The following is a 23,613-nucleotide window of genomic DNA, read 5'->3' as shown; positions in this document are numbered from 1 at the left end:
AAACAGTTTCGAAGGATATTTAAGCTTTAATGGGATACATGCTGTAGCTAAAAGTACATATTAGTTGTCTGGTGTCCGTTAGATTCATCTGACCAGCCTTTACCACATTACCCCATAACAATATTTCAAACTAAACCTCCCTGAAAAACATTTACTACTCTCTAACAGGTTGAAAGATAAATAAAATAAACCTTGAAGCCTTACGTGGAAGTGACTTAGAATAAATAACTATATTTATTATTATATCTTTATTTCTTAGCCTATTGTACTTGTAATTTCCTGTCCTGCTTCTTTCATGCCACCTTTGTACCCAGCTGCTGATTTTTTCTGGTGAGGGATCAAAAAGTTTATCTTGTCTTATAAATATCTTGGAATATGGCTGCCTGAATGACAAATCGTCTTTCTATACTGGTATTCATATCTATCTAAATAAACTAAAATGAGGTTTTTCTTTTTATTAAAAAGAAATAAAAGTGTTGTTGTATGGATTATGTTTATAAAGATAACTGATTTTGTGGTGTATCTGCATCTTGTTCCTTTCTACTCTGGGCTGGGAATAATCACAGTCTACAATAGATGGATGTTGCTTTAGAGTCTGTAAACTTAAACCTGCATTCTTTGTAATATCCAGTAGGGGGCGACTCCTCTGGCTGCAAACACATCTGATTGACTAGACATCTATGAGAAGTGATCCAACTTTTCACTTGATTTGTGAACTTAGCCAATATTTTCCTAATCAGTTTATCATCTCAATTGTTAGCTTCAAGTCTCAAGTTTCAAAAAACAAAGATGGTGACGGTCAAATGTCAAACTCGAAACGAGTGACGTCACGGTGGTGATAAAAGATCTGACTGTCCGTTCAAAATGTTTGAATGACATCTTTCCTTAGAGGGATATTTCTGTTACACCTGAACTTTAACTGTAGCTCAGATGAGAGTTGTTCTTTAATTAACCTGCCTGACAAACTGTGTCGCCGAGGATACAAACAGAACATGACTTCATCTAGAAATCCAGCAGCTCTGCAGCCGTTTGAACGTGATGATGCCAGCTGTAGCTTCCACAAACACGAATACTCGAGCATCGGTCGGCTTTCTCTGCTGCTGCAGAAGCTAGTTTGTCTCAGCAGTTAGATGTTTGGTGACGTCAGTGAGGCTTTCTGGCTTCGGTCCAGCCGGCTGGACGTCAACAGCTGCGTCACTGCGAGCTTCCCGACACCAGCCTGAGCTGATGATCACTATGTGCCCTTCTCAGGCCCTCAGCGTGGGCTTAGAGGGAAGCTGTGGTATCCTGCTGGACTGTTAACATCTCTAGTATAATCCTCTGTCGGCTGGAACTGATCCTGAAAGCCGGTTTAACCCTCAGCTCGTTCTCCTATCAACAAAACCTGGAAGCAAGTGCAGAAGGCACTCACTGAAGTACTTTGAAATTCAAAATCGCAACCCTTATCGGAGGACGTAAGACTTTTTTAGCTGTGTGACATTTTTCAAAATTTTAAATTTTCATGTTGAAATTCAAGCTCGATGAAGTTACCATATATGTTCCTTGCCTGTTAGTGGTAAAAAAAAATCCAAGAAATGTATATATCATCATTTAGCACAACTTCTCAACTGTAAAATGTGTGCGTTTCGTCAACTAACCATGAACAGTTTTGAAGTTTCGACCGCAAATATGGAAGAGGACTGAGCCGCAAGTCCATCTTTTTCCAACTTCGGAGAAAAGAGAAAGGCCACTGCTGATTGGTCAAATGCCACGATGCCGTGCCCTGTGACGTAGAATGATCTTCGCTGATTGGCTGGGTGAAAACCACATGCTTGTTGACCTCACTGAGAGGCAGGAGCAACGCCATACTTAATATGTGCAGAAGTTATCAAATATGATCACTTGCCTAGTGAAGGGCTACAGCTGCATTTGTTGAGTTTTGGCCACTAGAGGGCAGAAAAAGCAGCAAATTAATACGAAAAATAACACAATCTTGACTGCAACCTGCTCCACAAAGCCCACTAAGAAAAGTGAGGATTAAAGTGAAAACATCTGACCTGAATGAACAGGAAAACTTAGTCAGGCTGGAGGAATTCCTTAAAGGTCAACTGAAGTTCACACTATCAGGCTAATTGGAGCCACATTCATGTAGCGAAGATAACGGTGAACAGCAGCGACGTTCACAGCATCCCAGCAGTGACTGCTATTAAAAAACAAACATCTGACAACCAGAACAAAATTACAGATAACATGCAAATCATCAGGGGCTTCTACTCAACGATCTCTGATGTGCTAACCATTTTTTTAATCATAAACTATGAATACTTGAAATGGTATCTGTGAAAATTCAGACTGAAATATCAAATAGTTTCTCAGATAACCAGTACATTTTTAAAAGAATGTTTGAAATGTCTTTCATTCAGAAACTGCATTTTTTTTTCTGTTAATGTGTCCTTAAAGATGGGACTTTCCATGACGGCTTCAAGTCTTTTCTTTATAGGTTTCAATTGACCCATAATCAGAGATTATTTGATCTACTTGTTTGGTATTACAGATTCTGAATCAATGACATGATGAGGAATAACAGTGAAACTTTGCATTTTTACCTTTAAGAGTTCCTGAGATATTGTTGTTCTAACAGCCTCAAATTTCAATGTGTGAATGAAACATATTTATGCTATAAAAAAATTCAGGCAAATCTGAATTGTTCAAGTAGCAAATGTTCCAAATATTCGATGATGTCAGATGGATTGACCCACATTTACTAACCAAATAAGGTCATACTGCTGACGTGGACAAAACTAGAGTGAAAGGCTGCAAGAAACTCCTGACTGATTAAATTAAGTTATAACACTATAAAATATTGTAAAACAACCTAATTTTATCCAGAATGGTGCTATGGGGGGTCAGTAGGAGCTCTTTGTAGGACACAAGCTTCGATTTTTGATAGAAATTTCTATTTTTGTCTTTATCATGATAAATCATGTCTTAAATTAAGCTGTATTTCCAGGTGCATGTCTGGTTATTATTTTTCCTACTGTTGACTATTTTAGTAGCATTCATCGTTCTATTAGGGTAACTTTGAGACTTACTACCATTTTTTACTGTGAAATTTATTAGATTTTCTGTAAGCTTAACTTTTTCAAGTGGCCCTGGCTATTAGAGTTAAAAAAAAAATAAGGTATCACGGTATCATCAATCTTGACTTTCCTTCGCTTTGGAACTGACATAATCCAACATTAAGTCAGACTAACTGAAATAATCCTGATTTGGTAAACTCGCTCTATGAAACCGGCCCCTGCACACCATCCTGTCTGCTAATAATCAGAGCGAACCACGATGAGGTTTCAGAAGAAATATTTATTGAAAATGCAAATGTACACTTGTATGATACAAATCCTCTTTAACTCGACTATCCAGGTGGGTCTGTTGGTAACACGTTAAGAATTTAGTGCACAGAGAAAACATTCATCTACAACACGTCGCCTTGTTCTCCTAATATGTTCTTTTCTCTGTAATCGGGAATAAATCAGAGTTTTGTCTCCGGTTGTGTTTGTTTGTTCTCCAGTTGGGTCGAATGCTTCTCTTCTCAGACTGTTTACGGCTATCGAACTCCAATAAATAAATAAAGTGCTCCACATACAGCTGGATTTAAATCAGTTAATACGCCTCTCTAGTGTTGATTATAGAAAGTATTTTTCACATCGTTGAATATACACTTTATTGTCGTATTTCTAAGAGTGAGATATCTAGAAAAATTTGATATTGAAAATTATTTTAGGAAGGTAGGGAGTTCACTTATTTACAAAAACAAGGCACAACATGAGGAGTTCTGGGTAAAATGTGAACTTGTTTCCTGACTATCTGCATCCCGTTAAGAAAACCTTCTTTAAATATGTGATTTTTTTGTTGCTTCGCAGCTCAGATGTGCTCTGAGAGAGAAAATAACAAACAACTTTACTTTTTCCTTCATTGTTCTTTCCTCTGCAGGCTGGCTGGGAGGTGGCAGCACAGAAAAGCAGTAAAGCAGAAGGTTTACCTCTGAGCAGCAGGATTTTAAAAGTGTTAATTTATCAATATCTTGTTTGAAAATATGAAATATATCTGAATATGTGAAATAACTCCAATAAACCGGAAAGAAATCTGCTGCTGCTAAAATTTTTCAAGTAGAGCTGGCAATGCTAATAATGAGTCTTTGAGCAAAAAATCCATGAAAAATTTCTTACTTCTTACTGCCATTGCTGGAAAATGCATGAATTAAAAATACACCCAATTATTTTAAGGTTATTTTATGAAATTTCTAGGAGATTTGGAGATAAATCTGAGAAAATGTATGAAAACATAATTCTAACTAATGCTACAACTAGCATCAGGCTACAAAATGTCTTTTGTCAATTGAATTTACGATTATTAATACCTTATGCAGCCTATTTTAAGAGTTTAAAATCAATATTTGAAAGCCTTTTGAGGACCTGAAGATACCCTGTGTTCTGTGTTTTTAATATGTAGCTCCCTCTTTTCGTTGTGGTAACGCCTCCATAGTTCAGCATAGAAGACCTTAGTGTACAGGAAACAGAAATTTGTCATTTATGTACAAAATTTTGTAGTAAAGTAACCACAACTGTGTCTCCCAGTAGTTAAACTGTGATTAAGAAGGCCAGTATGAACAGGAGGGACGATTAAAGCACCCTAAGATTGCTTCAGTGTGCACAATCTGATATGACATTTAATGCTATCATAATTGTTAAGATGTATTTTTAAATAATTTAACTATCTAAACGCCATTCTGTTGTGTCGTACGTTTCCGACATTTTTGTCATTTTTGCTTCTCCGGGAGAGTAAATACCGTATTTTTTGCAGCTGCCTGCTGTTGATCTGCAGTACCACCTCCCTGCCAGCAGAGGCACCACAGTGACTTACTGTGCGATCATTTACTGCCAGCGGAGCTCCTCACTCGTCCTGCTAATCACAGCCTCCAAACACCCTAAAGCCCTAAAGCAACATGGCCGATGTTTCTTCTTCTTCTTCTACGTCTTGTGGTTTTGCAGATGTGAACACTGAGTGTGTTTAGGACCACTGGCAGGAGCAGTCGGTCGGCTCCTGGATGGTGTAGCTAACCCAGGTAGCGTTTCCGCTGCAGTACAGCTGCACCGAGCGCCGCTGCAGCCCCGTTTCCCTGCAGCACTTGCAGAAACGAGCGTACGTGTTGATGTTGTAGTTGTAGATGCTGGCGGACGGACACTTTCCGTCACACGACACGATGTTCACCTGCAGGACATGAAGAGTCAGTAGAGATACAAACAGGGCTGGAAAAGAACTTTGACTTAACTAGATGTATTTCTCTTCAACTTCTTTCCTTACTGGTCTCACATCCTGCTTTTTAGGTTCCTCTCTTTCCTTCAGTTTGTTATATATAGGGGGTCCTCGGTTTATGACATCGCCGACCTACGGCATTTCGTTGTTACGCCGAAACTGGTTACGTGGAACTAGTTGGTGAGCGAAGCGGACGAATACGTTGTCATATGGTGCTATAAGACGGCTTTGTTTACATTCGCCGGTTGTACGCCACCTTGGATTGTGCTACATTCGTTAACTTTTTGCCCTTCATTTTGGCTCCCAAGAGTAAATCAGACTCTTCTGATGGCAGTGCTTCGAAGAAAAGGAAAGTCATCTCCATGGAAGTGAAATTAGAGATAATAAAACGCTCAAGTTGTGAAAATAGTGCAACATATTCTGTTACCTTCTTGAAAAATGAGTCATACAGGCATGAAAGTCATTGGTATTCATTGACTTTTCCGAAGAACTGATCGATATCGGCTTTGTTTACATTTTTGCCGGAGTTTCAGCTTATGGCGAAAACCGACTTACATCAATCCATATGAATGGAACTCCAATGTAAGTTGAGGACTCCCTATAGCTGCTTTTTTTTTGCTATAAAAGTCTCCAAACTTACAAAGCCCAAATTCCACAACAAATGGATGTATACTGCCCTACAGACATTGCCTCTTGTTTAGTCCAGACCTTTCTTCCATTACCTATTTATATCACACATTTACCAAACACCTTCCCAGCAGCTAGTTTGGCCTTCCCTCACTGCCCGCTGGGTATATTTACTTGCCAGAGCCACTTTTACTAATACTAAAATGTCTCATCCATGAACAAAGCACAGCAAATATTTTGTTGTTGGCTGCACAAATGAACACAAGAAACTTCATGTACTTCCACTATCTAACGAACTGAAGATCCGGTGGATTATTTCTATTTTGTGCCCATAACAATATGAAAATCCTTGGACTTAGCATGTTGGGCAGCTAACGTGGCTAACCTTACTGTTAGCTGTGACTGTATGGCCACAGACCAGAGCTATGCGACACTGTAATACTGAGGGAAGCCGGTACATGAAAAGATCGTGTGTTGTTGTACGTAACGTCTGCATGAGGCTCTCTTTGTTCTGGGTGTGATTTTGGTTCAAGCATGTTTCGTTGTACTCCAGAGTTGAGTTAACAGCTAATAACTCCTGCAGGGCTTCGCTTAAACCTGGGGTTACAGTACAGCATTGCTTCAATTTTGTCAGAGTAGAAGGGGCTTTTTAAGAAGGAGTTTTAAAGAGACAGGAGCTAAAATGGAGTTGCAGCAATGTATAGTATGAAAACAATAATTTATATATTTTTGAAACCAAAACATGTAAACATATTCTAGTGGGAGCCAAAAGAAGAATCTGAACCTGTGAATAATCCTAATATGGGCTCTTTAAATCTCTTGATACATTTGCGGATAAATCTGCAGCCTTTGATCTGCTGTCCAGTGTATTCATATTTATTATATCAGGTGCAAAGGACAACAAACTACTATAAAATGACCCCTTTCGATGCTACACACACCAGAAAGACCCATTATGCTGTTGTGTCACTCTAGAAATACAGTAGAAACAAAACTGAAATAGCAAACAGTTTCAATGTGCTTCCCTGTTATAGGCTCAGTTGCTTCAGAGCGATCAGACAAGTGATGTTAAATTTATAACAAATACATGCTCCAGTTTATATTCACCTTCATCCACCCCTTTATGCATCTTGATCTGTTCCACCTACATGAACCAAAATAGCAGGTGGAGTTTCCTGTGCCATCCCAAGACCTTTCACTTTGCAGCTGTTGTGGTTGCATGGTTAAAATGGGGCAATAATACTAAAATAACAGAAAAACAGATGTGAAGCTCACCGGTCTGTTGCTGCGGCAGTCGTTCTTCCTGATCGTCATCCTCACCGTCACTTTCTGACACGACTTTCCGTCTTCTTTGCCTGTTTACACGACAGCAAACCAAAAGAAATCCATCGGAACAGAGGCAGAATGACACACCCAGAACAATATGTCAACCAGGAGGGAGAAAAGGAAGCTGCCGATCATGCAGAAGCAATTTTAGATTAATCAAAAAGGATTGTCTATAATATTATTAGAGTTAAAAAAGCATAAAGGAGAAAAAGGAGTAAGGACAAATGAGACTCGGCAAAAACACTCAACAAATGTTGGAATGATGAGATCAATCATGCATGAGATGGCTTCAAACAAATCTGACTTAACATTTAAAGATCTGAAAATAAAACCAGTAAATATCCTATTAACACACACACACAGAGCATAAACTTAAAGATGCTATGTGTGGCATTTCACAGATTTTATACATGAAGATCACCCATGAGAACTGCTGCAAAACACGATCTGTAGCTGTGGAGGTGATTTGTAAGGAAAGAAACCCTGACGGTGTCACCAGTGTCCCTCCACTGGGCTTCGAGACAACAAATCTATAAATACAAGTGTGAAGTTTCAAGCATGTAAATGAAACCCGACCCTTACTAAGAAATGAAAGTGAGTATATCTCTTCTGCTGCTTTGATTTAGACCATCCTCTTAATCTGTGTCCTGAATCAGCACTGTGGCAAATCAGAACTTTTGTTGTTGCACTTAGAAACAAAAAACAAAGCTGGGGTTGCAAAATTCATATAAAATTCATATAAAATTGACTCGACAGGCTCTTTTAAACTGTGCAGCTGCAACAATTGTGTATCACACTGTATGAGAGGAGTCTAATAAATAATCTTGGTCTCAATGCATCAGTGCCAGTTTGGAGAATTCTTCAGCCATGATGTAAATATACACTGTCTGGCCAAAAAAAGTCGGCACCTGGATTTAACTAAGTAAATAGGTAAGAGCCTTTAGGAAGGTAGGGAGTTTATTTACAGTGATGAATATGTTTCGGCTCAGCTGCAACAACTTATTTAACCCTAGCTGATGCTCTGCGGAGCTTCTCATTTCTATGGAAAGGATGTTAATCTGTCTCAGAAGAGTCAAATTATTGACCTGCATCAAGCAAAGAAAACAAATAAGGAGATTTCTGAAACTACTAAAATCAGGTTCAGAACTGTCCAACGCATTATTAAAACCTGAAGGATAGTGATGAATCATCACCTTCAAGGAACAAATGTGGTCTGATGAGTGCAGATTTACCCTGTTCCAAAGTGATGGGGGCATCAGGGTAAGAACAGAGGCAGATGAAGTGATTCATTCATCATGTCTAGTTCCTACCAGCCTGTGGGGGTTCGGGTTATGATCTGGGGTTGGTCAGGTTCAGCAACGTTATGTTCCCAAAGAATGAGGTCAGCTGACTACCTGAATATACTGAATGTCCAGGTCTTTCTATCAGTGGAGTTTATCTTCCCTGATGGCATGGTCATGTTCCAAGATGATGATGCCAGGATTCATGGGGCTCACATTGAAAACGAGTGAATCAGGGAGCATGAGACGTCATTTTCACACATGGATTTTCCTCCACAGAGTCCAGACCTCAGCCCCACTGAGAATCTTTGGGATGTTCTGGAGAAGACTTTGCACAGCGGTCTGACTCCCACCATCAATATAAGATATTGGTAGAAAATGAATGCAACTCTGGACAGAAATAAATGCTGTGACATTGCAAAAGCTTGTCGAAACGATGCCACAGCGAATGTGTGCCATACTCAAAGCTAAAGGTAGTCCAACTAAATATTAGAGTGCGCAACTTTTTTTTTGGCTGGGCAGTGTATTTAAGTATATGACAGATATGAGACCACAAGCAACTTGTGTCATTCACCTGCATGACTAGTATGTTTTTTAAAAGGCTGCTCTACAAAATCATCTTTGATTCCAGACCAACGTTGTGGTCAAATAGTGAATGTCTTTCTCTTAACACTTTTGCTTGACCTTGATGGAAAATGTCATGATGTTGAGAAAAAGTGTGAAGAAGAATTTATGAGAACTTCAGAAACAACTATCTGAGAATCAGGCTGCACTAACACTAAGAAATTATCTCATTTCCTTTCATAAAGGATGGACAAGTCTGTCCTGTGCTGAAGGAGATAAGAAAGGCAGCACCTTTCCTCAGCGTTCGGAGAGTAACACCAGCTCTTATCATGGCTGCCATTATGATACTTTCAGGTCATGGTCACAGTTAGAATGTACACTGCTGTTCAAAAGTTTGGGGTCACTTAGCACTGTCCAAGCAGACAGCATTGTGGGGATTTAGCAAGCAATAGCCCACCATGACAAAGACTTCTGTGACACTTAATGTCCTATATCCAGCGTTCATGTGCAATGTCAAGCGTGGGTTGAGTCTGAAAGTGTTTTTATGTCTGTGCATGATATGTAACTGTGCTGACTGTAGACTAAATCAGCAATGTCAGCACACGATAGATAGCCACTGCACCCATTACATATCTAATGTCCACAAACTGGGCCCTGCCTTTACAACACGTGTGTAACGGCAGACTTAAACAAAGACGCGGTCTTCGATTCGAGGCAATATTTATCGGTTAGAAAAAGCATTGATCAGCCCAAACTTTATTTTTGAGATCAGATAGGAAAATCCCAAGATAAAGTGGATTGCGCGTATTACAAAGACTGCGGTCAAAGACTAGAACTTTTGCAGTCAGTTTTGACGTTCTGAATTGAAATGCTTAAAAACTTGTCATGACAGATACATGTCCCTCCTTGCAACACTTAAAGCGAAGCAGTGAAGAATCAGAAATGATAATAAAATGTACCACTGCTTATAATACAGTCAAAGAAGAGCTAACTTTTCCCAACTTTAGGTCTCAGATCATTCAGTGAAATGCACAAAACATTTAGAAACATCAAGAAATTACCAATGAGTATCGGAACTTAAGAGAACCCTTTATTCACATATGAATTTTTTTTGGTCTCTTTGCTGCACATTTATAGCTAACAAACTCCAATATTACTGCATTCTATGAGTTTTTTCAGAAGAAAGTGTTAGCTCAAGATCACCCAAATTGAATTTATTCAAATTCTTATTATACTGGCCAACAATTGGATGGGTTTGATCAATCCTGCCACCAGGTCTGACATGGATGAGTCTTACAAAATGCCACACGTACCATCTTCAGTTTCCCACAGCGCCCCCTGCAGTGCTGCAGCAGATCCTCTACATGTTGGATGGAAAGACCCCCGACACCAGAACACAACGGTTTCTACTGACACATGCAGACGTCTAAGCCCGACTACTGGGCCACTACCAACAGTACATTGTTGGTAATCAACAATGCACTGCCCAGACAGTGCTAGATGGGGAAGGAGTTTATCTGTTGTGTACATGTACGTGATCCACAGGGAGGGGCAGGGGTGAAAACATGTTCCTGTCCTCTCAAGTGTCATGTCATTTTTTAAATTTTTTTGGGCCTAATTAAATGCTGTTTCCCTGCCTCCTTTCAAGGTGCAAAATTATTTTAACACCTTTGACTGCCTAAATTTAATGGTTTTAAAAGGCAAGGAAATTGTGCTACATGTGCACAACAATGGTTTTGATTTTGTTGTTTGACTATTTTGGGTCAAGACCTGAAATGAGTAGCAGTTGAGAGGACATTTCTGCAGGATGGAGAAGGTAGAAGTCAGACTTTGGGGTTTCCTGTGTGTTTTCTCATTATGTTTTAGAGGGAGTACATTGTTGAATATCAACAATGGCACTGACAAGCCTTGTTGTTGTGGTACCTCTTTCACAGTTTGTGTTAACTGTGGGAGTCAAGGGGCTAACGGGGAAGGGGAACAGAGGGAATCCAGTACCTGGTGGGATTGGTACATGATGGTAAGCTGCAGCACATAAACCACAAACCCACTTGCATGTCATCAGTTGCTTTTCAGTGACGGGTACTTCTGTCGTTTGGCACTTTAAAAAGGTCATCTGTTGCCGTATTTACTGAGCAAGACTGAGTTCACTGAAAAGCACGCTGACAGATCTCTCTAATCTGAATAAACAGCAGACAAATGTAACAGAAAACAACAGCTGGGATCCAGATGTGAGCCAATTGAGACAATGTGATGGAGGATTTTGGACTGAAACGGACCAACTGAAGGGCAAACATGTTGGAAACATGTTGAGCGGCAGGTGAAGGCGCTCTTCAGTGTCAGCTGCAGCCTACAGCGCTACGCTAGCTACAGAACTGCTGCTACGCTCAGATCAGATACTCACATGTCCTGCAGCATCCGTCCATGTAACTTACGACAGTTCCACCGATCTGAGCGCAGAAAGTCAAAACGTTCAGACAGACATGTAGAAAAGCTGTGCTCTTTATCTGTGTTTGCTTTTTGAAGGCTGATCTGAACTTATGGGCTTTGTGTTTAAATGAGACCACTGCTAACTTTTCAGATTAAAACTACACTATTTTCTTCTAAAGTGTCATTATTTAAAAAATACATTTTATGATGTCTAAAAAACAATATTTTTCAGTGATCTAGTCAACAGCTGCTTATATATAAAGCAAATAGGTGAGGATTAAATGCATTTGTACTGTATATCTTCTATATAATGACACTATTAAGCCAAAAAGTGACCATAAACAGTATCAAACAACATGAAAAACTCACAGTAAAGCTACTTTTTCTGTTACTGAAGCTCTACACCAATTAGGATGAAAAAAAGCATTAATTTTAAAGTGATTTAATAGAATCCTTAACGATAAACCTGCACCAGATGTGTGATATTTGTGTGTGTTTGTGCGTGTTGCTGCACGCTGACCTTCATACACTCGGTTTCGTTGAAGGGGGGGCAGCTGAAGGAGTAGGAGATGAGCGTCGGTCCAGACAGAGTGTCGGCGCAGTCGAACTTCATGCAGTTTGACACCCAGGACTTTCCAGGCTGAAAACATCGACAACATCAGACACTGAACTCACACTGTGTTACAACAACATGGAACAAAACCAGGTTTGCGGTTGAAATAATGTAATGAATAGCAATCAGCTTCAACGGTGAGTACAATAGATGTTTCACATATAAACTACAATTAACCAAACCAGAGACTATGTTTTAAATCAAAATGAAGTAATCCATCACAGCTGGGATTGATCGTGTTGAACTGATAGATGCATAAGTGGATCAAAAATGACCCTGTGAGGTCGTTGTCTTGCAGTATCTTTGTAATGAAAAGTTGCTATCATTTCATTTTCCAGCTATTCCTCAAAAATATGTTTTTTTATATCATTCCATTTAAATTTTTAAGCTACCTTTTATACTTTTAAAGAAATTGTAATATTTATATTACTACCCCAAGCTCTTTATCACTAATAATATCTTACAAGAGGTGCTGCACAAACTTGGAGGAAATGAGTGGAAAAATGTCAACAAAATGGATGTGGACGTTCTTCTATTTCTGTTTTGTGTAATATTCTTCTTTGTCAATTATCACAATGTGCAAAATCTGTTATAAATTGAAAAAAAACATATTTCAAACATGAAATCACTCTTGTGTGGACAAAAATAAAATACAAACAGTAATACAAATGATTATTTCTTAACCAAAATGAAAAAAGTGGTATAAAAACACATTGATACTTATACGGGTCATTTTTAAACAATCACTCGTGCATCTAAGGGTTAAAATAACTAACAAATGTGGAAACTACAAATAGAATTGTGTGATTCAATAAATGACAGCAAAATGACAGAATTAAAGACCTACCTCTAATACCAGCCTTCTTTAACCCTTTGATGCACAACATGGGTCGAAAGTGACCCAAATCCAATGGAAAATGAGTATCTCCTGACCCACACTGCACATCAAAGGCTTAAAACTAAAGCCTCTTACCTTCTGGAGGTGAGGTAAATAAATAAAATACAATATGTAAAGTATACAGCAGCATAACTTGCCCATATCACGGCTCTTCCTACCTTATAGACTCCCATCGTTGCATTTTCATGCTCATAGAGGCAGGAAATATTCTTACAGACACCACAGCATGTAGACTGGTCTTTGGGAGGCATGTACATCTGATTCTGAAAAACATGAATAATCAATCTTACTTTAAACATTTGAGCCTATGTTCAGGAAAAATTCCGTACATAGGTCTAATCATACATGCTGCATCTTGTTTTTTAATCAGTACAGTCTGTGCTCTCCAGATCATTCATAATCAATTAAAGGTCAAAATGAATCACTGACTTAAAGCCATAGACTTGGTTTTCCATGTGTGGGTTTATTGGTGTCAGAGCTCCAGACTCAGCAGTCTGTCATGCATGGAAACATGTTGAGAATGTGAGTTAATATTTCACATAGTTGCCACTGTGCGAGTGCATGATGTTAGTTCGGCTGATTCGGTGCCTCTTCAGCCACCATGTTTTAGCTGTTGTGGTCAGAACTAGTAATCTTTCTTCCTCTTTTGCTCATTCAGTCTCTCTCCGCCTGACGTGTGAAACAATTAATTTATCTGTTACTGTGTTCCAATGATCTACAGCTGATTATTAAAAAAAACACACAGACATGCCTGATGATGAAAGTGCATTTGCAAACAGTGAGAGCTTAAATGACTCAGTGAAGAAGATAAAGTAACCATGATGGCTAACACTGTGTTAGGGCTGAAACATTAAACGAACATTAACAGCTATCATAATTTTGGCCTCCTACAATTAAATGGACATGACTGATTGCAATACTGACGTACAGAATGCATAGAAAATAAAATTATTCAGTTTCAACTCAGGCAAGTCTGACATTAGAATGCATTAATTACACCGATAAGGAACGGCAAAGTTATGTGACAATCGACATACGTTTGTCTGTCTGTTTGTCCGTCTGTCTGTTAGCAACATTACTCAAAAACCGACAAACAAATTTGGATGAAATTTTCAGGGACGGTCAGAAATGACACAAGGACCAAGTGATTAGATTTTGGCAGAGATGCAGCTTATAGTCTGGATCCACGGATTTGTTAAAGATTTCTGTATCATTGCGAGATAGTGGTATGGTATCACTGTAACTATGACAACAAGTGAACACTACATCAGCTGCCTGCTGACGATCACATGATTGTGATCCTACTACAAATCAACCGTTGTGGACTTATCGGGACTTATCCATCAGAAATGATACAAGGAATAATTGATTAAATTGTGGGGGTGTTTCCGAGTTCCGATTCAGTATCCGTACAAAACGTACACATGCATAAAACACGCCGGTTCTCAGTGTAAGGTCATTTTGTTTGTGGGTAAATCTATATTAAATGGCCACATTCTATAGTGTCGTGATTTCTGGCACCAATTTTTTCAAGATTTCATCCGCAGGAAATGCTACGACTGAGCAGCCTTGGCGGAGTACTGCACTCTCTGAGTGCTTTTCTTGTTCAATCTGTTGCAACTTATTTTTGGTCACACACCTGTCTGAGTAAACTGCAGCCAATAAGCCAGGTCTGTTTGCACACTACTGCATGTTTTAGTGAAAATTTTAGTTTTTAAATAATTTTGCACATCACTTTATCTGGCACTTTAACCACAGGCTGCTGCTATGGACACTTTAAACAGAGACAAATTAAATTTTTATTTCGTTTTATCTGCAATACGTCTCAGGGATGTGTGTGTGTCTTTTAAATTACATTATTTTTTTCTTGTTTTATGGGATTCTTATGGAAACGCCCTTTCATTTTACTTGCACTATGGTTATATGTAAAGCTAGATGACAGTAAAGGTTGATTTGATTTAATTTGGTGTTCAGCATCCTGCATGTGAGACGTTTAGGGAACATCGGTAAAACTGTACTGTCTACCATATGCTCAGCAAGTGTAAAGGAGGTTACAGTTAATCAGAGTAATATCAGGAAAAGTCTGGCGATGAATTAATACATTTATGGATTAAAACGTTTTACAAACTCACTGACAACTTTACTCATCAGCATGAAGGTGGATTAACAGTTGTGGCGATGCTGTACCAAAATATAGGGGTGGAGGGCGACCAAATCAAGAAGGTTGGTGCGCCAGTCCTACCAATTTAAAAGTTAGTCTGGAGCACTGACTGGTGTTACTGGTCTTACTGGTTGGCAGTTTGCAGAGCAGTTGATGCTGGAGGTTCGCAGCAGGTGGAAGCCGCTCGCCGGGTCGAGGCTGCGGCTGCACTGACGGCTGTGACACAAACCGTCGTCTCCGTGTTCGACCAGAGTCTGACCCGGACGCAACACGCCTCGCTCGCCAAACACACACACCGCCTCACGCACTGAACACACACACACACAGCAGAGGTCAGAGGTCACAAGGCTGCACTGGCAAGAATATCTGATCAAACACAACATAAACAACAATCTTTCCAACAAATGAAACATTAAAATTAAATGAAGTACATATAAGGATAACAATGAAAGACACAAAGAAACTGAACCCGATTTCAAAATACAACTAAGCTTTTGACTTTACACTTACTTTACCGGTGTGTGCATTCAATTTACACCTCTCTTATTGAAATTAAACACAGTTATATTGATATTATTGGTCTGAATTCATCGTAGTGTCCACGCATGCCGGTGTTTGTCCTGTTGTTATTTATTGATGTGTTTTTTTCACTAGTTTAATATTAATTTTATGAGGTTTGGAGATTTGTCCATTATGAATTTCCCAACAGAACTCACCACACTTGTATCTCTTGCAGGCGCACTGGTTCTGTGGGTCGGACAGGAAAACCCGGTCCAGCTGGGCCGCTTCTCCCTGCACAGAGAACCACAATAGTGCATAAAAATCACAAAGAAGTAGCATAAATTCAACAGAGAACCAAGGACACATACATACAGAAAACTGTTAAAAATACACACAAACAGGAAAAAATCATTACAAATGAATGTGGTTGCATACAAGTATATAGTAATATGCTGTTTGATATGGTGTTATATTCAAGGTGTCCTTTTCGACTCTAAGAAAGGATTTGTTGTCACTTTTTTTGCCTTTTGTTCACACAAATAGCCACTGAGTTCTCTATACATATATAAAATACATATTAATGGCTGGATATTTAAAGAAATGACATACCAGGCCACATTTTGGAGAAGCAATCTTTTCACAGGAGCACTCTGAAAAAAGGAAAGCACAAATTATCACCAAACAGGCAACATAAACCAAAGTCAGTTTAAATTTAGGCAGGAAAAAGTTGAAATCAATCTTGTTTAAAGTCCTTCTGTATTGATATGAATCTTAGTCTGACACTGAGCTGAAAATAAAGCTAGCTGTGCGATTGATTTAGTTTAAAATGTTCCTGCTGTGGGTAATTTTGTGAGTCCTACCACATGTTTGGTTCGGACAGCAGCGACTCGGACTCGACACCGACACCACCGACATCCCAACAGAACAACTGAGCTGAGGACACCTGTACAGCTCACACACTAAAAAATGCAAAGCAAGAACATGACAATTTTAACTAAAGTAAGAAGAAGGAGAAGTAAGTTTAAAATATATGTTTAGAAGATTTAGATAAAGTGTCTTCATTTCTTTGTTTTCCACCAGAAAGCAGGAACTGAAATATAATGTGTAAAATGTCCTAGCTGAGTACATATATATTTTACTCACAATTGTTAATTGCCAAATTTCTGATACGTATGCAAATAAATACAGGCCAACGTATAATTATATTATATAAATATAGGTAGAAGCTGTTTCTGGGAGTATGCTGCTGCTTGTGTGTTTATCGTTTTAATAACAGTCTCTTTAAATATATATAAATATATATAATTTCTCTCTTTTTCTATGTGAAAACAATTAGAGGAAAGTTAACATTAAACATAAGTAACAAATCCCATATTTAAGTCCTGTCCTTTAAGCCCAAAGGATTTAGTGTAACAGACAATTTAAATGGAAAAAGAGGAAAATCGAAAATGTAAAAGAATGATGGCATCAATGTCACCTCATAATATCTCCATATTATGTATATCTTATGTATTTATATATATTATACAGTACAAGGATTACACTGAATATGAATTATTTCTGTGATTTTCTTGTGGGATAAGCAGTCTGAGAACAATTCAGTGGAAGAGAGTGTTAAATTTTTATTTTAAGTTCATTTTAATCTCTAATAAATTCCATACACCTAAACCTAAACGGCAAGACAAAGAAAAGACAACTTTACTCTTTTAATTAACATTCAAAGTAAACCTGAAAAATCCAGATGCAACGAACATAAACATGATTTTAAAAACTACAACATTACTGTCTAAAATGATTTCAGAGTACGTTAAGGCCTCAGTTTCTCTCCCCTTGTTATACAAATACTTCCTGTGAATAGTGCAAAGGTTTTTACTGCATATTTATTGATGTAATTACTCTCCCTGGTAATTTGGTCTCCTGTTTGTTGTCATATAATGCATGTTTATATGCTATATAAATGCAACTGTGATTGGTTTTTTTTTTAATAAACTGGTGACATAAAATCATGGACAGGGACAGAGTTAACAGTTTGACAGTTACAAAATATGAAACAGATGAGGAAATGGATGAACTTTAAATAGTTGGAATGTGAGGAGGCTGTTCTTTCTTTAAATAAGTGTGTATGTGTGTGTTCTGACCACACTGGTAGGTCGGGCAGCATCGATCTGTGGTGTTGCTGTCGACTGTCAACACTTCGCCGTCCTGACAGAGCGGAGGGGCCTCCACACAGGACGAACACACTGCAGGAAAAACACACACTTCATAAATCACACATTTAAATTAACCTTCTGACGGTTCAGCGTCGGTTCAATGCACCATAGAATGTAGAAATGAATGCAAAGTAGCTGAACTGACTGCAGATGTGGGCCAGACAGCAGCTGCCGTCGGCTCTGGTGGCGATCAGCGTCTGGTCGTCTCTGCAGGTGGGAACATCCGACTCACAGAGTTCAGGATCGCATTCTGAAACACAAAGCAGCAGAAATATCAAACAGACAGTCAAACATTACAGGAAATGTGCTGATATGTTTGCTAAAAGTTAGCTGAGAAGACTGATCCCATTCACAGACACAGCAGTTCTATTAATCTTCTCATCTAACTCTCTGTTTACACTTTTGTCAGTCTGGTCGGGGAATAATTCTGTGGTTTCACTGTTAAATCACCACAGAATACATGAGTATGAATGAGAGGGACCCAAGTGGAAGGGTGAGGTTAGAGGGAGTAGAGATAAAGAAGGTGGAGGATTTTAAGTTCTTAGGCTCGACAGTCCAGAGCAATGGAGAGAGTGGAAAAGAGGTGATGAAGCAAGCAGGTTGGGAGGGGTGGAGAAAAGTGTCAGGTGTGATAGAAGAGTATCAGCAAGAATGAAAGGAAAGGTGTAGAAAACAGTGGTGAAACCAGCGACGTTCTATGAATTAGAGACAGTGGCACTGAGGAAAAGACAGGAGGCTGAGCTGGAGGCAGCAGAGATTAAAATGTTGAGGTTCTCTTTGAGAGTGACCAGCATTGATAGGATCAAGAATGAGGACATCAGAGGGACAGAGCATGTTAGATGTTTTAGAGATGAAGCCAGAGAGGCCAGACTGAGATGATTTGGAGATGTACAGAGGAGGGAGAGTGAATGTATCGGTAGAAGGATGCTGGGTTTTGAACTGGAAACCTAGAGGAAGACCAAAGAGGAGGTTTATGGATGTAGTGAGAGAGGACATGGAGTTAGATGTGTGAGAGAAGAGGATGCAGAAGATAGGGTTAGATGGAAGAACATGATTCACTGTGGTGACCTGTGAAGGAAAAAGCTGAAAGGAAAAGAAGAAGATGAAAATCATCTTTCTTAAGTTTCACTGCAGAATTATGTTTGCATTTTTGATAAATAAAAAAGACAAATATGTAGGTTACAGTATGCATTTAAGGTTGGGGTCTTCTGTCTTCATGGAATATTAAAATGTAATTCATACCTTCATTTTTATTTAATTTTTATTGTCTTTGTTGCCAAAATATACACCATACAACAGAAGTAAGTATACCTCGGTGCATATTCACTTAAATGTTGGTTGATTCATGTCACCCTAAGGTCACTTTAAGTTAAATATTAGGGTTAGAGTAATTGAATATTAGTTTAAAATAACTGATATCCAGTTTTAAAATCCCAGTCTAGCCATTGATTTAACACCGAAAAATTCATCTTTGTGTAATAAATTTAAATTGAAGTTGTTTCCATGAAAATAATCCCTCCCTGCCATAAAATGCTTTAGATGTAACTCTCTGCACATCTCACAATTGATTTGACCTCAGGCTGCGTTACAGTAAAGCACCTCCAGAATACCTGTTGATACCAGGTAATAATGCATTAAAAGGTATTTTGTGCGTATACTGTATACTGTAGCGACACGTCTATAGGACAAAGTTTAACAGAAATGTGTGTACAAGTGATTTAATTAGACATAAATAGGATAAAACTGCAAATAAACACAAAACTACGGTGGCTTTCTCTACTGCTGACATGCTGAGCAGTTATCTTGGATTTTGAGGCTGAGGTGGTAATCTGACTTTCTGAGTCAGAAATTTAATTAAAGTGAGTGTTCCAGTGACATGTTGACACTGGGGGTGTAATGGTGTCTTTTATTTTAACTGGATAGTCAGACTTTCCCCATTAAAACTGAACGTACCGCGCCATTATACCCCCAGTTCACCATGCGACACTTGCAAGGTTGTCTTTGAGATTTGTACCATTGTTTTCCAGTGTTTTTTCCCTATTCTTAACCTGGACTTTGCTTTGCCTGTCTGCCTGCTTTTGTGACCTTGTAAGAAGCCTTTTTTTGATCAGAGTAAATTTATTTTATCGGCTTGTTTATCATATTTGGGTTTAAGCTCTGACAAAAACAATTTTTTTACACTCGCGTTACAGTAATTGGTGCTCACACCTTTGCCTGAAGGGTTTATTGATCAATCAACAAAGACCGATCTGTCAGAAACAAAAAAAAATAATTTTAGATGATGATTGTTGGTTCAGGTGTCACTTTCTGTTAGTTCATATTAGCATGGCCTCTGCAAAAAGATGACACACAAAATTATGAAGTGGATCTGCATTTTAATCGAGGTATTGGTGGCTAAGTGGCTTTGGCTTTGGAGTACTGGCAAAGTTGAATTATATTATATCTTAAATAAGTGGTAGTAGTGCCTTTGAATTCCACATTTTTGTAGCAAATCCAACAAATCACTTTGTCTAAGTTACGTGGCTTTTTCATTTGCTTGAAAACGAAAATGTGACCAGAGCAGCACCACAGTGTTTTGACTGTGCAGCTAAATTCATGACACTGATGTCACTAAATGCTCTCTGACATGCAGCTGGTCGAACTTTAGAAGTTGAACACTGCAAGATAAACAGTTGGCGCTGTTAAACCACCACAGAAGTAACAAGAAAAGCACTCGGAGAGTACAGTACTGCACAAGGACTGCTCAGTTGTATGACTTTCGACAGATGAAATCTTTAATTGTGCTGAGCACAGGCGTGTGTTATGCATGTGTACGTTATGTACGGATACAGAATTGTGTGACCTTAATATGTAGCGAGCGGCGGGAATTGATGGGACTCAGAAACACCCCATAATTTAATCAATTGTTCCTTGTATCATTTCCGAAGGATAAATCCCGATAAGTCCGCAGCGGTGGATTTGTAGTAGGATCACAATCATGTGATCATCAGCAGGCAGCAGACGTAGTGTTCACTTGTTGTCATAGTTACAGTGATGGCGTTCCACTATCTCACAATGATACAGAAATCTTTAACAAATCCATGGATCCAGACTATAAGCAGCATCACTGCCAAAATCTAATCACTTGGTCCTTGTGTCATTTCTGACCTTCCCTGGAAATTTCATCCAAATCCATTAGTCTATTTTTGAGAAATAACAGACGGACAGACAGACAAATGTACACCGATTATCACGAAACTCTGCCATATTCCTTGGCAGAGTAATAAACAGTGAAAACAAAATGAGACAAACAACAATGCAAAAATGATTTGACTGACTGGACCTATAAACAGGCATCTGCAGCAACTGTAAGTGCAACAACTAAACTCCCACATTGGATATGAAAGGACTGAAAAATGTGTCTGTATCAGCCAATGACAGATACTTTTGATCGGAAAGTGTGCAGGCAGTTAGCTGGTCAGATGGAAACTCACCACAGACGTAGTCCGGACAGCAGGAGTCCAGTCTGTAGTACGAAACCAGCTTCTCCCCATATTTACACTCAGGAGGCAGCTGGTCACACAGACTCTGGTTACACACTGCAGAGTCACAACATACATCATCTTATTATCATTGTTTTCAAATTCAAAACACGTAAAATAAGCCTCATATTTGTTGATTCAGATGCTCTTTTCAGCACTAAAACATGCTCAGACTCGAGGCCTCACCACAGACTTTCTGTGGGCAGCAGCTGGTGTCGTCGGCCAGACTGATGATCACCTCCCCTGACCGGCGACACACGGGAGCCGCCATGTTGGAGCAGTTGTACTCCACGGGGACGATGGTGTCGTTGTCGCAGCGGTACATGCAGCAGGCGTCCTTCGAGGCTTTCCAGACTTCGCCGTGCGATCGTGGAAGACCGGAGCTGTCAGTGCAGGCTGCAGACAAACATGACTGGGTTTTAGATATAAATGCCTGGATGACAATGAATTGTTGCAGCTCAACAAGAGCATAGAATAGAAAGTCTTTGCTGTCATTACACAAAGTACAACGAAATTTAATGAGCTGCTCCCTAAGTGCACCAACAATGTACACGATACAACATTAGAAAACTCTATAAAACTCTATAAGAACACAATCAGTGTAGCAGCAGTATATACACTACTGTTCAAAAGTTTGGGGTCACTTAGAAATGTCCTTATCTTTGAAAGAAAAGCAGTTTTTTTCAATGGAAATAACATTAAATTAATCCGAAATTCAGTCTAGACATTGTTAATGTGGTAAATGACTATTCTAGCTGGAAACAGCTGATTTTTAATGGAATATTTACATAGGAGTACAGAGGAACATTTCCATCAACCATCACTCCTGTGTTCTAATGCTACAATGTGTTAGCTAATCATGCTAAAAGGCTAACTGATGAATAGAAAACTCTTGTGCAGTTATGTTAGCACATGGATGAAAGTGTGAGCTTTCATGGAAAACATGAAATTGTCTGGGTGACCCCAAACTTTTCAACAATGGTGTAAATACTTTGCACATGTACAGCCAAGATTTTTAGATAAATGGAAATGAGCTGACTGTATTGAATGAGACCTCACACACGTAAGGCTATGCATATCAAATCATCCTTTTCACTTTTTTCTCTGATTTGCCTGAATTTTTTAAAGCATATAATATGGGTATTTATAAAGATGTTAGTGAATTCTCAGCTCGATATATCAAATGTTTTCCGAGATTTTTTTTTTCTGTTTTAAAGTTCATTTCTGCAGGTAAACTGGGGTCTTACCACATTTGTCCGGAGGGATGCAGAGTGCAGAGTATGGCCGGTGGAGGAGCGTTCCCTCTGGGCAGACACAGCCCTCCGTCAGGCCTGAACACTGGTCCGGGTCTGAATCAAAGTCGTGGTTTGGGCAGGACTGAGAGGTGCAGGCCGGCAGACAGGCCTGATAACGAAGAGTGTCGGGACACACGAAGGCTGCAGGAAGAGACAACACATCACATAATTACAAGAACAAAATACAATCATTGGGACTTTCAGTTAAAAAAAGAACAGTGGGAGTAACACTTTCTGGATTGTGCTGAATAAAAATCCAAGATGCACATTTTTAGTTTCACTCAAAAAACTACATAAAGCTTTAATCTGAGATCCTGCAGACACATGATCAGTTGGGTCACTTATTCTGTCATTTAACTCTTTGTACTAATAAGTAAATCTGTCTTTTTATACAGTTTTGTGTTTCTTTTATCTTATTTTACATAAATCACTTCCTATTGCCTTGTTTTTGAAAGGTACATTAGCCCATTGACCAGCTGCAGGTCACAAATTAGGATTTTGAGGACCCATTACCTGTCAAAATGCATCAGTTGCAATTTCATTTAGAGTCTCTAATATATATCTAATATATATTTGGGTTGCTCCCTGCCTGATCAATGATGTGGATTTAGCTTCATTTTAGGATGTTGACATTCATAAGTCTTTGTCTTCTGCTAAAAGGTCAGCTGTTAGTATAGAAAAGAGAGCAATAAAAATCTACCAAGACCTGAAAAAAGCATGAGCGGCTAGGAAAACAATCAAGCAAAGACACATTGCATTATGACATGTAATAAAGACATTTTAATCTAAGGAGTGGCTTGGTTTAGAGGGAGACTCAAACAGAAATTAGAATTAGGACTATTTATTATTCAATAGGCCCTACAATTGTCTTTGCAATACCAGCTGTAAGTGTTTCAAC

The 23,613-nt window shown here is 38.9% G+C and overlaps 1 protein-coding gene across 1 annotated transcript in view; it reads right to left on the bottom strand.

The window, feature by feature from the left end:
- Positions 1-3,319: 3,319 nt before the first annotated feature.
- The window catches only part of otog (otogelin), a 97,578-nt gene continuing 77,284 nt past the window's right edge, over positions 3,320-23,613 (bottom strand). The window contains exons 43-57 of the mRNA XM_055013119.1: positions 22,668-22,856; positions 21,607-21,816; positions 21,373-21,477; positions 18,045-18,149; positions 17,828-17,929; positions 16,550-16,648; positions 16,299-16,339; positions 15,905-15,980; positions 15,317-15,495; positions 13,186-13,290; positions 12,037-12,156; positions 11,491-11,536; positions 11,013-11,084; positions 7,195-7,274; positions 3,320-5,247 (exon numbers count right to left, since the gene is read on the bottom strand). Of these exons, the coding sequence (XP_054869094.1) occupies positions 5,047-5,247; positions 7,195-7,274; positions 11,013-11,084; positions 11,491-11,536; positions 12,037-12,156; positions 13,186-13,290; positions 15,317-15,495; positions 15,905-15,980; positions 16,299-16,339; positions 16,550-16,648; positions 17,828-17,929; positions 18,045-18,149; positions 21,373-21,477; positions 21,607-21,816; positions 22,668-22,856 (1,730 nt within the window). The 3' untranslated portion in view covers positions 3,320-5,046. The remainder of the gene's footprint in view (positions 5,248-7,194; positions 7,275-11,012; positions 11,085-11,490; positions 11,537-12,036; positions 12,157-13,185; positions 13,291-15,316; positions 15,496-15,904; positions 15,981-16,298; positions 16,340-16,549; positions 16,649-17,827; positions 17,930-18,044; positions 18,150-21,372; positions 21,478-21,606; positions 21,817-22,667; positions 22,857-23,613) is intronic.

The sequence above is a fragment of the Amphiprion ocellaris genome, chromosome 1 (assembly GCF_022539595.1).
Source record: "Amphiprion ocellaris isolate individual 3 ecotype Okinawa chromosome 1, ASM2253959v1, whole genome shotgun sequence".
Taxonomy (NCBI): Eukaryota; Metazoa; Chordata; class Actinopteri; family Pomacentridae; genus Amphiprion; species Amphiprion ocellaris.
This window is presented reverse-complemented; position numbering and strand designations above follow the sequence as displayed.